Source organism: Erythrolamprus reginae, chromosome 2 (assembly GCF_031021105.1).
Source record: "Erythrolamprus reginae isolate rEryReg1 chromosome 2, rEryReg1.hap1, whole genome shotgun sequence".
Taxonomy (NCBI): domain Eukaryota; kingdom Metazoa; phylum Chordata; class Lepidosauria; order Squamata; family Dipsadidae; genus Erythrolamprus; species Erythrolamprus reginae.
In genome coordinates, this window is record NC_091951.1 from 89,901,851 (window position 1) to 89,914,498 (window position 12,648).

General features: G+C 40.8%; 2 protein-coding genes across 3 annotated transcripts in view; one reads left to right on the forward strand and one right to left on the reverse strand.

The window, feature by feature from the left end:
- Positions 1-976: 976 nt before the first annotated feature.
- Positions 977-5,830, reverse strand: UQCC5 (ubiquinol-cytochrome c reductase complex assembly factor 5). Of its 2 annotated transcripts, none has more exons than XM_070738626.1 (3): positions 5,706-5,830; positions 4,257-4,445; positions 977-1,619 (listed from the first exon to the last, which is right to left on the reverse strand). In XM_070738626.1, exons 2-3 carry the CDS (start codon positions 4,405-4,407, stop codon positions 1,561-1,563), a joined length of 210 nt encoding a protein of 69 aa, XP_070594727.1. In that variant the 5' UTR covers positions 4,408-4,445; positions 5,706-5,830; the 3' UTR covers positions 977-1,560. The 2 variants fall into 2 exon arrangements, with proteins under 2 accessions (XP_070594727.1, XP_070594728.1); XM_070738627.1 differs by lacking the exon at positions 5,706-5,830 and adding an exon at positions 5,301-5,683.
- A 1,201-nt stretch (positions 5,831-7,031) lies between these two features.
- NT5DC2 (5'-nucleotidase domain containing 2) overlaps positions 7,032-12,648 on the forward strand; it is a 40,939-nt gene continuing 35,322 nt past the window's right edge. The window contains exon 1 of the mRNA XM_070738668.1: positions 7,032-7,706. Coding sequence (XP_070594769.1) covers positions 7,349-7,706 — 358 coding nt within the window. The 5' untranslated portion in view covers positions 7,032-7,348. The remainder of the gene's footprint in view (positions 7,707-12,648) is intronic.

A 12,648-nucleotide genomic window follows, 5' to 3' on the forward strand; every position in this document is an offset into this window, starting at 1 on the left:
CCTCTTTCAAAAGGCTTTAAAAACGCACCTTTGCCGGCAGGCCTGGGACCGTTGAGTGTTAACACTCCACTCTGGCTGGTAGTATGTTAGTGGCATTGGATGAATCATGGATATATTGGGGTTTTTTTGTTTTTTTTTAAAAGATTTTGTATTTGTCTTATCTTATATGCCGCTCTGAGTCCACTGGAGAAGAGCAGCCTATACATTTAAGTAAATAAAATAATAAATAAATAAAATAGAATGTAAAGCCAAAATCAAATCATATTAAGGCTTTGAGAAATACATAAATCTTGATGAGACCTTCATTATCTAGCCTATTCACAAATATTTTGTGTGATAACTCCACACAAGTATCTTCCATAAACAACCAAAACATGTCAGTTGAAGCATGAATCTATATTTTATACATATCACAACGGTCACTGTTTGTGTATAGGTATGTGTGTGTGTGAGAGAGAAAAAGAGAATTCTTGTTATAACCTCCCCTAAAACTGACTAGGATGAGTGAGCTATTGCCAACATTGGGATCAAATGTTCCCCTTTTCACCTTTCCTTTTTGCACATCCTCAGATCAGCCCTGTAACAACAAAGTAAAAAAAACATTTTACTTTAATAAGACAATATATAAATATGTTGTCAGGCCGAACCCATCCTTTTGAGTTAGAGACTGGCCTACCATAAGTAGAACAGTACTGTGGGAATTGGGGAGGGGTGGTTGCATGGGAAGAATAAATATTAGCCATAACAAATTTCTTTTAAAGATTCAAGGTCATCTTTTGTTCAGCACCAGTCGGAAGTACAGGGGAGGATCGTGGCTGCCGAGAGAACCAGACTGGTCCATGTGATTTAGTTGTGGGTATGAGGACAAGGGATGAACCTTAACCTGGGTGGAGAACTGCAGGAAAAGTTAGTATCGGGTTGATTACAGCTCGTAACCAACATGACTCTGTCAATAAATTGGAACTTGGAAGAATGCCAAGGTCTGGGCTCTGATTTATTTCTCGGATGTTATTTGGAATGCTGACAAAACGTGTATATTTACAAAAAAATGATAATGAAATGGGTCATAAAGTAACAATTTCTAAAACAGCAACATTTTCTAAAATGCAACAGATAATGAGTCTTCCTGTTATTTAATATATGATTAGGTCTGAGTTATAGTCATGCTGGCCACATGACCACAAAAATTTCTTCGCACAATACTGGCTCCTTTGGCTAAGAAATTGAGATGAATCCCACTCCCGAGAGGCGGAAACAACAGATTTTACTTTAAAATCTGAGTACTTCAATACAGCAGCAGAGTGTACTACTGAAAATCCTGAAGGATCAAGATAGGTATAGATACTTGGAGATAATTTTTGTAGTCAAAAGTCAATACCAAATTGATTGCAATTGAGTTCATCAAAATACATAAGTGTTTTTTACTTGAAACAAGACAGGTTAACAAAAATATATTTCACTGAACAAAATGCAGCCAGTATTCATTCATATTTTAAGCGAACTCTGAAACTTTGTTTCATTAATTTAGAATCCTTATGTAGAGATGATTCAGTGTGGAATTCACTTTTCTTCCAATTTCTGGTAGTGTTTCTCACCTTCTTTTCTACGGTAAACGTCATCTGCAAAACATTTGTGATCATTTCTATGAACTTTTTGAAAATACTTCATTTATATAATTACATGATTAACTTGCAATATTTCATTAAAATGATGGGCAATTCACACAAGGTCAAAAGATTAACAAGGAAATTATCACAGGCAACCTTATTCTATCAGGAATTCCAGCGTGTGATGGAACAACATTGTCATTCTGACTTTTTAACTTAATATCCACTTCTCTTAAATGGATTAGATTAATCTCTAATTTAAAATTAGGCCTATTTTGTCCATTTCAAAAAATTGCAAGATTATAGAAATTTGTTTTCTGATGTGTAAAATGGTTGGATGATACTCAGTGTAAAGCTAGCATCTATCTGCAGCCATTTCAGTAGGTTTTGTCTGTCTCCAAAATCCAGATCACCTGACTACAGTGGTACCTCTACTTAAGAACACCTCTACTTAAGAACTTTTCCAGATAAGAACCGGGTGTTCAATATTTTTTTGCCGCTACTTAAGAACCATTTTCTATTTAAGAACCCGAGCCCAGAAACATTTCCCAGGAAATTTGAGTTTCCTACCATTCCCCCTTTAATCCCAGCCATCTGGGCTGCCAGAGGAGCCTTTCGGTGGCGCTTAAGGAGGCTTTGGCAGTCCAGAGCAAACAAAGCATTTTCCTTTCTCTGGGCTCTTGGAGAGGGAATAAACCTCTGCCAGCACCCAGAGAAAAGAAACACTCCCTTTGCTCTGGGCAGCCAAGGAGTCACCACAGCGAAGGAAAGGCGCCAGCTACAAAGCGAGCGAGAGGAGAGGGGAGCCATTCAGAATGGGAAGGAAGAGGCAGCAGGTAGCAGCAGCAGCAGTCAGTGTATGGGAGGCAGTGTATGGGAGGCGCGTGCTCCTCCTCGCCGCCTCAGTCCCTCTTTTTTTTTAAGCCTTAAAGTTTTGGATTGTTTTGATTCACCTCACCTCACCTTCTTCCTTCGGCAGCAACTGTCCTCTTCTTCCTCCTCCTCCTCCCACCCAAATTCCGAGCTTTTATTTCTTCCCTAATGGGTTTGCACGCATTATTTGCTTTTACATTGATTCCTATGGGAACTTTTCTACTGAAGAACCTGGTCACGGAACGAATTAGGTTCTTAAGTAGAGGTACCACTATACTTTATCAACACTTCAGCTAAAAGTAAAAACATGTTTTGCCGGTGAGATTTGTAGTTTTCTCAGGAACAGTATGCCCACTATTAGGTTTTAAGATGAATCTTTAGTTTGAAATTTTAAGTTAATTCCATTCTATTAATCTTATTAGAGCACTTGAGGCATTAAAGCCAAGCAAAGTAACAAAATGACAGAGCGGGAAGAGACTTGGAAATCTTGTAGTTTAAACTCCCACTCAGGCAGGAAACGAGTTTTCGGAGAGGGGCGGCATACAAATCTAATAAATCTTAAATCTTATCTTAAACCATATACCATTTTGAACAAATTTCAGATAAATTGTTTGTCCAATCTCTTCTTAAAAACCTCCAGTGTTTGAGAACTTGAAACTCCTGGAGGTAAGTCATTTCACTGATAAATTGTTCTAACTGTCAGGAAATTTCTCCTTAGTTCTAGGTTGCTTCTCTCCTTGATTAGTTTCCACCCATCGCTTCTTGTTCTGCCTACAGGTGCTTTGGAGAATAATTTGACTCCTCTTTGTGGCAGCCCTTTAGATGTTGAAAGACTGCTATTATGTCATCCCTAGTCCTTCCTTTCGTTAAATTAGATATAACCAATTCCAGCCACCATTCTTTATATGTTTTAGACTCTAGTCCAGTGATTTTCAACATTTTTTGAGCCACGGCACATGTTTTACATTTACAAAATCCTGGGCCTACCACCAACCAAAATGACACAAAATGACACTCTAACACAATACATATTATACATGTAGTTAATAATATAGTTTCGAAATGTATTTATACTCAGTGTGAAACCTGGGCCTACAAAAGGGATATCCTGGCAGGAATGGTAGAAAGACACACACGAAGGTCTTCCTCAACAGTTCTCAGTCTCTCTCTGTTTTTAGTTTTTATCGCAGTCAAGCTTGAGAAGCTCAGCTCACATAGATATGTGGTTGAAAACTGTCAAAATAGCTTTGTTGGCCAGAATGGGGAGCACCTTGGCAACAGATAACCAAAAACTGTCCAAAGGAAGATCAGCAAACTTTAGCTTTATGAGAGGCGACCTGCTATTGGTTCATCGCTAATGGTCGGGATGAATCCTAGAAGGGGATTGGTCAGTGAGCATTCCCTGTGTCTCCACTCTTCCTGTCGCTGATAGCTGGAGGGATTGTGAGGGGAATGTTTATGTTCGGATGGAGGGGGGGCCTCCACGGGTTTGGGGACCCATGTTTAATTTCCCCAGAGCACACCTGACCATGTCTCACGGCACACTGGTTGAAAAGCACTGTGTCTAGTCCCCCAATCATCTTTATTGCTCGTCTCTGTATATTTACCCATGGAAAGGTTATTTTAGGTTCTTCCTTTTTAAATAAAACTTGAATTATCAAACAAATTTGAATTTTTCAGGGTAATTACTAAGAAAGTAATAGAAATTAATATAGCATAATTAAGTCATGCATGCTTAAATATATAGATTTTTAAAAAAGGTTTAATGATACTTACAAAAGGTCTGATTGCCGACTGGAACATTAATCATAAACCATTCCATAGCACCACCGAGAATAAAGTAGAAAGGAAGAAATCTGTACATACCAAATCGTTTCTTTCCAGGTACTTTATTCATTAGATAAATTATTAATCTACTGAAAGACATTTTAAGAAGAATTTAAGACTTGCCGCAAGAAGGTGATTCTGAAACAGATTGAACAAAATTAATACTTTATGTGTAAGGCTCTTCAAAATATGGTTAACCAAATGTATAAAAATATGGAAAGGAATGAAATACAGTTTTATCTTTACACATTTCACATCTCATTAAACCTGGACTCATAAAGATACAAAACTAAAAAATGCAGCATTATTACCTATAATATTACTATTACTAATAAATCTATTTAATTTATTGTGAGTTAATCCCAAAGCACAAACAGCACTAGCATTAAGACTTATATATTGCTTTACAGCACTAAGTGGTTTACATTGACAATTTATGAATTCTATCATTTTCATCTCCACTAAAATCCTTCCTGAGAATTCTTGAGATATTAAGAATGTGGGGTCTTTTGGTGCTCTGAGCTTATTTGCTTTCTTGCACATATTTTATTATCCAGCTTAGCATCATCCTATCAGTATGTGAGGGATACAGTATAACGAGTTTAACTTGTTCATTGCCATCTAACGAGGATCAACAATTTGGTAAAACATAGAACTTTTTAAAATGGTTTTTTGGTAATCATTGATTTCAGCATACTGTAATACAAAATTTGAAATGCAAAGAACTCTTAACATCAACTAATCCTGCAACCAGCCTAAATACCCAGTTTGCATTAGTTGTCCATCTCTAGATACAACCATGATTAGCAGGACTAAGTATCTATTAATAACAATGATAATGCACTCATACATTAGCATTTAGACTTAAATGGTATGTTTTGCTTCATTTAACATTAAGGTTTCACATCTGTCAGTTGTGAACAAGCTAAAAAAGATGCCATTCAGTTACCAATAAAAAGAAAGCACCCAAAATCAGTTAATGTCTAGTTTTACCTAAAGGTTCTCCATCAGAGAATACATTCCCACCGTCTGAAAACCTTACAAGCTTGGTCTAGCAGTTAAAGCACCAGGCTAGAAAGCAAGAGGCCATGAGTTCAAATTCCCCTTTGTCCTAGTTGGGTGACCTTGAGCCAGTCACTCACTCTCAATCCAGTTCACCTCACAGGGTTGTTGTGAAGAAAATAGGAGGAGAAAGATGTGTGTTGCATATATGTTCGCCGCCTTGAGTTATTTGTAGAAATAACAAAGGATATAAATAAATTCTGACGACTATAATCAAGGACCCGTGCTCAGACAGCAGACGGTTTGCAAAGCAATGCTGCTTTCCACTCCCATCGCTCTATGGCATACAGTCAATCAAAGGGACTAGTTTCGATTCTAGTGCAGACCAACACTTACATTCCCAGCCATCACCTATAGGATTGAATAAGGGGGAAAAAAGGACGCGCAGGACAAGAAAGCAAAAGTGAGAAAGAGCGGTCACTCTCCCACCTGACCGCTATACACCAGCATCTTCCGGAAAGAGGCTAGTTGCGATTGGTTACGTGTTGTGCGTAAGGGGGCGTGGCCCGCCCGTCAATGCACGGAAGGGGTTTTCCCGCGCGCAGCGGCTGCTACGCCAGCTACGATTCTCAAAACTTTGGCCGCTATTGGCGTGGCTAAAGTTCCCCAGGCAAGGAGGGTTTGCAAACCTGCTGCTCAGTCAGTTCGGTTGCAAAACGTGGGGGAGGCGAAACGGTTTAGAAGAAGCCCCCGTCGGATTAGAAATCAAGCAATCCGGCATTTTATGGTCTGCCGACGTGTTTTGTAAAAATATCGGGCACCTCAGTTCCTATGAAAGATCCAACTGAGCGAAGTCAGTTTACCCTCGTTTTTAAATCAGGCGGCTTGTAATTTCGCAGGACCAGGCAGTCTGAATTGGCAAAATTTTTAAATAACAATTTGTAAAAAATAAGAGAATATACGTCGTTAAATTTGGCAACTTTAAGACTTGTGGATTTCAACACCCAAAATTCAGGGAGTTCAAGTCCACAAGTCTTAAAGTTGCCAAATTTGGGGACCCCAACAATAGAACTTTCTGTACGTGTTTTTTTATTCCTCCATTTATCATTTTCACCGAGCATTCTTATAAACGAAAACGGGTCCTTAAAAAAAAGGTTTGTGTTGAAAACTTATTTTTATACAAATGAGCCACGGTTCAAAGGATGTGGAGTCATAGCTTCCGAAGGCCCGCCCTTAAACATTAATTATTATTAATCGGATTTATATGCCGCCCCTCTACGAGGATTCGAGGCGGTTTACAACATATAAAAAAGACAATGTACATCGAAATCCAATTAATTAAAGTTAAGAATTAAATCTAAAAAAAAAAAGCACACATATCCATTCAATCAACAAACCCACCAAACACTCAATAAATCGGGGGTCTCCAACCTTGGCAACTTTGAAGACTTGCGGACTTCGACTCCCAGAATTCCTCAGGCAGCAAAGCAAAAGGCAAAGCTGGCTGAGGAATTCTGGAAGTTGAAGTCCGCAAGTCTTCAAAGTTGCCAAGGGTTGGAGAACTCCGTTTTTAAATACCCTCGCGCTAGGGAGGACCAAAAGGATCTCGGGAGTCGTAGTTCTCGCCTGTGTCCCAAACAACCGGGTTGGGTGGGAAACCTCACAGGAGCAGGAGGGGGAGGAGTAAACATACAACGTGGAACAAACTACAAATCCCAAATGGTCCCGAAGCGGCGGCGGCACTTGTGCTTAGAAGAGCCTCCTCCTCCTTGGCAAGTCTTGGACTGGAGCCCTGCAGCCTTCCCTCATTGCCTGCTTGCTTCTCAGGCGGGTCGGATGGCTGAAGGAGTCAGTTGCCGTCCAGTCTGGCGGACGATGCAGTTGAGGAAGGTGTGTTGGAGCCTCTGAGATGCCGGTCTTGTGAACTCATCTCCTGAACTTGAGCAGGGGGTTGGACTAGATGACCTACGAGGTCCCTTCCAACTCAAATAAATAAAGGGAGGGAAGGAGGAAGGAAGATCTTCTCCTCCAGTGGGGCCATGGCGGCGGCTGGACTCAAGGCTGCCAGCAGCGGCTTATGGAAGAGCGTCGGCGTCCTTCAACTGATGGTCCCTGTATCCAGCCACAGCAGCAGCTGCTGCTATTATACAGGCTCCGACGCTGGATCGGGGCGGGTGGGATGCAAGCACCAGTGGGCCCATCAGCCGCAGTGCGAGGAGCATTGTCTCCCGGCGCGGGGCTGCTCTTCCATCGGCGGCAAAGAGAAGAGGACCGCCGACGCCTGTCCTGCGGCGACTGCCGCTTCCTTAAGCGGCCAGCAGCCCAGCTCCATCGAAGGGATCGATACGAAGTCTTATCTCTGGGCCAAGTACCACGAGATGAAAAAGCTGGTTTATGGTAAGGAGGGAGCCGAATGGGAAGTGGGAAGGTCGGCTGTGCGTGTCTCTGATGCGTTGGTGGGAGACTAAATCCTGATGAATTAAAATGCCTCTGTGTACCTCTGGGAACTAGTATTTCAAACCCTTCTCCCGTTTGATCCCCAAAAGAAGTGTGAATGTAGATCGAGCTGCATTATTTGCACAGCTTCAATTGTATAATTGGGTGGTTGCATCGTTCTGGGGTGGTCCTAAAGTGAACTGTTCAATGATGTATATAAGGCTAGCACACTTTATTTTATTTATTTATTTATTTTGTCCAATACACAATGAAGGTTATAGAGAATATACTCCTAGTAGAATACGTCACAGAAAGAAGAGAAGATATAAGAATAAAATACACATTATAAACCTGTTACCTGTACATTGCAATGTGCATTGTTGATAGCATCTGTTGCTGCCAAATTAACATATGCTAACTTATTCTTTTCTATTGGTAATTTACACTAATTGTTAAGAGTAACTATGTTAACTTCTATCTTAACTATGAACTATGTTCTTCTATTGGTAGCTTATGCACCAAAGACAAATTCCTTGTGTGTCCAATCACACTTGCCCAATAAAGAATTTATTCTATTCTATTCCATTCCATTCCATTCCATTCTCTTTTCTCTTCTCTTCTACTCTTATACTTAGTTAAGAGTAACTGAGAATGCCAAGTTATAAAAGATACTTCAAATTGTATTCTTCATAATTGCTCCAAAAACATGTTTGCAGTTGCTAATGACATACATGGGTACAATGATGATTAAGTTAGATGACTTTGAAATGGGAAACATTTTAAATCAATTCTTCAAATGTAATGTACACATTGCTTATCAGCTTGCTAAAATTAGTAATTGTGATTCCTTACATGTTTTGCTTCTGAGCTATTGTTGGTTTTTGGGGGGTTAAAATTTAACTTTCTAAACTCCATGAACTTGTGTGTGTGTATGTGTTTAAAATCTATGTTGTGCAAGCTTTGTGAATTTTAGGTTGAGGGTTTGAAATTGATGATTCAGATGCTTCCCCATTTCAGTTAGGCTGAGTAATGAATATGCCAACATCAGTTGTTGGAAGCATTTAACACATTTTCAACAATCTTAATTGGTTTAACAATTAGTTTCTGGATATAGTTCAAACTAATGTTTGTTAAGAACAAATCATGCCAAACCAATCTCATTTCATTCTTCAACACAGTGACTAAACTAGTAGACCAGCAAAATACTGTGGACATAATATACTTAGAACTCAGCAAAGCATTCAACGAAGTAGACCACAACCTACTTCTTCGTAAGCTAAAAAAAAAGGGATAGACAGCTTCACCAGCAGATAGATTCACAACTGGCTGACTAACTGTACTCAATGAGTAGCCCTCAATGGGTCTAAGTTTACATGGAGAGAAGTAAGCAGTGGGGTGCCACAAGGTTCCATCTTAGGCCAAGTACTCTTTAATATCTTCATAAATGACCTAGATGAGGGAATAGAAAGGGAACTAACCAAATTTGCAGATGATATTAAGCTGACAGGAATAGCTAACACTCTAGAGGACAGGCTCAAGATTCAAATGGATCTTGACAGACTTGAACACTGGGCCCTATCAAACAAAATTAAATTCAATGCGGAGAAAAGTAAAGTCCTACACTTAGGAAAGAAAAAAAAAAGAAACATATAAACTGGGTGAAATCAGACTCAATAGCAGTGACTCTGAGTGGGATCTGGGAGTCTTAGTGGACAACCAGCTAAACATGAGTCAGCAGTGTACAGCAGCAGCCAAAAAAAGCCAATGCAACTCCAAGCTCCATTAATAAAGGGATACAATCTAGGTCTAGGGGGGTACTAATACCACTCTATAAAGCCTTAGTTAGACCACACATAGAGTACTGCATCGAGTTTTGGTCACCATACTACAAAAAAGACATCGGAACTCTAGATAAAGTGTAGAAGAGAGCAACCAGGATGATTAGGGGACTGGAAACTAAAACATACGAAGAGCAGTTACAAGAACTGAGAATGGCTAGTCTGGCAAAGAGAAGGACCAGGGAAGACATGATAGCAGTGTTCCAATACCTGAGGAGCTGCCACAGAGAGGAGGGGGGGCAGGCTATATTCCAAGGCACCGGAAAGCCAGACAAAGTATAATGGATGGAAACTGACCAAGGAGAGATTCAACCTGGAAATAAGGAGAAAATTTCTAACAGTGAGAGTGATCAACCAGTTGAAGCAGCTTGCCTTCGGTGGTTCCAACATTTGAAACTTTCAAGAGGAAATTGGACTGCCATTGAGTGTGTGTGGGGGGGTTGGACTAGATGACCTGCAGCGTCCGTTCCAACTCTGTGACTGTTACTGTTACTGGCATACTTTCAAGGTTGAAAGTGGTTTGCTAACCTATAAGGCTTTCTCTCAGACGAACTACTTGTGTGTTCATATCTCTAGAAAAGCTTGTATTTCAAGCTCCCATTCAAACTAAAGCAGGTTATCGTAAGTGTTTGGTTGCAGTGTTATCCTTGTGAAACATTTTATTCCTCTATTGGCTGACTAGCATCTTTCCAAGTAAACAAGAGAAATGTTGCTGCTGTATCAAAGGATCACCATGTCAACAACCTTAAAAGGCTTCCTAGCTTTAATAAAAATGGTCAAGAATAGTGATGGGCGAACCCAACGGTGTTCGGGTTCGGCAAGTTTGGATGAACTTTACGCAAAATTCTGCCAAACCCAAACAGGGAATCCCAGCAAGAGATTCCGGGGGCGGAGCTTTGATGTCATGTATACTGGCAGGTTGCTAAGGATGCCAAGGTGATCACTTCCTGGATTCCATGGAATCCAGGAAGTGATCACCTTGGTGTCCTTAGCAACCTGCCGGTGACGTCAAAGTTCTGAATGCCGAACACGACCCCGAACTTTGCCCAAAGTTTAAAAAAAAATCGGGTTCGTGTTTGGCATACCGAACACCACAAAATTTGGTACGGACCCGAATTGTGCGAGTTCGGTTTGCCCATCACTAGTTAAGAATTGTTTTAAAACTATAAAAGATGTTGGATGAACTACAGTAAGACCTCACCTATCGCTGGTGTTACGTTCCAGACCCGGCCGCGATAGGTGAAATCCGCGATGGGGAATTTATTGACTGATAGTACTTATTTAAGTATTTATATTGTAATTGTTTGGTAAGTTTTCATTGTTTTAAGTGTTTATAAACCCTTCCCACACAGTATTTATTTTAGATACAGTAATTAAATACAGTATTTACAATTTTAGATATATATTTTTTGAAAAACCTGCCGATCGAGTTCCACAGGCTGTTTAAATCTGCCGATCGACTTCCTCAGAAACCCGCGAACCAGCGAAGATCCGCGAATGATTTTTCTCATTAATATTTCTTGAAAACCCGCAATGAAGTGAAGCCGCAGTAGGTGAAGCGCGGTATAGCGAGGGACTACTGTACTGCTATTTTTTCTCTCTAATGATACTAAGTCAGGTGGCTGCAACCTGTTGCTTTAGAGCCACATGCGGCTCTTTGTGCCCTCTGCTGTAGCTCTCTGTCGGGTGATCCTATCACTGGTTGACTCGGCCCCTTGTCCTTCCCTCCCAGTCATTCCTTGCCTGGCCTGAGAAGGTAAGGGCAATGGCAGGGGATTAAGAAGCGGCCAGGGCTGATTCCCCAGTACCTGAGTCATGCTGGAGCTTCTTCTGGCCCTTGTTGGTGCTGAGCATGCCTCAGTCGCTTGGGTAGACATGTAACCCACTGTCTGCCCCGAGATACCGGCCCAACCTGGCCTTAACCAATGTCAGCATTGCCGTCATCATCATCATCATATTTATTTATTTATTTATTTATTTATTTATTTATTTATTTATTTATTTATTTATTTATTTATTTATTACATTTATATGCCGAGATATAATTAATTAAAATTAAATTAAGAATTATATTTAAAAAACTATAAAGCCTATTAACATACACACATATCCAGTCAAACAAACTCACTATACATTCATTAGCCAGGAGGTAGAATCTAATGACCCCAAGCTTGGTGGCATAAATGAGTCTTTAGACTCTTATGGGAAGGCGAGGAGGGTGGGGGCAAGATGAATCTCAGGGGGGAGTTGATTCCAGAGGGCTGGGCCCCCCACAGAGAAGATTCTTCCCCTAGGTTCCGCCAAGTGACATTGTCTAGTTGACGAAACCTGGTGAAGGCTGACTCTGTGCGACCTAATGGTGATGGTGGCACCACTTTACTGGAGGAGTAAAGAAGGTCAGGGCAGTGGGAAAAGGCGTCTGACCCCACTGAACTTCACATGCCCACCCCAGGGGTCAGGCTCTGAGAAAGCTGGAGCACCTTCACCAAAGATGCTCACCCATCATCCGGTCTCCCCACTCTCTTTCTCGGTGTTTGTGTTTGTGTCTGTCTGTCTGTCTGTCTGTCTGTCCCTTTCCCCCTCCTCCTTCTCTTCCAACAACCACAGCTGGCCAGAGAGAGACATACAGAGAGATATACAGAAAAAGGGGGAGAGAGAGATTCAGAGAAAGGGGAGAAATAGAAAGAGAGGGAAAGAGAGATACGGAGAGAAGGGGGGAGAGAGAAAGGGAGTGGGGAGAAAGAGTGGGGGAGAGAGAGATGTCAAAAGGGTTTTGTGGTTCTGGATGTTTTTTAACAACAGGTTCTCTTCACTAATGACCAGTTGGGTAGGCATGGCTGGGGGGCATGTGACTGGGTGGGAGTGAGTAATGCTGTGTTGGCCTTGGCAACACAGATTTTGTGGCTCTGATGTTTTCTTTCTTGAAACAGGTCCAAATGGCTCTTTGAGTGTTTAAGGTTGCAGACCCCTGTACTAGGTCATTTTTATAATAAAAAATACATTGTGATCCTTATAGTTTTCAAATCTTTGCCAGAGTTCACTTGAAGGATTCTATTAATATGAAA

Excerpts from the sequence above, each read along its gene's own strand:
- UQCC5 (XM_070738626.1), bottom strand. The coding sequence starts at position 4,407 with ATGTCTTTCAGTAGATTAATAATTTATCTAATGAATAAAGTACCTGGA. Across the intron at positions 1,620-4,256 it reads AGTCGGCAATCAGACCTTTT|ATGACGTTTACCGTAGAAAA; the intron begins GTAAGTATCATT and ends AATGTTTTGCAG.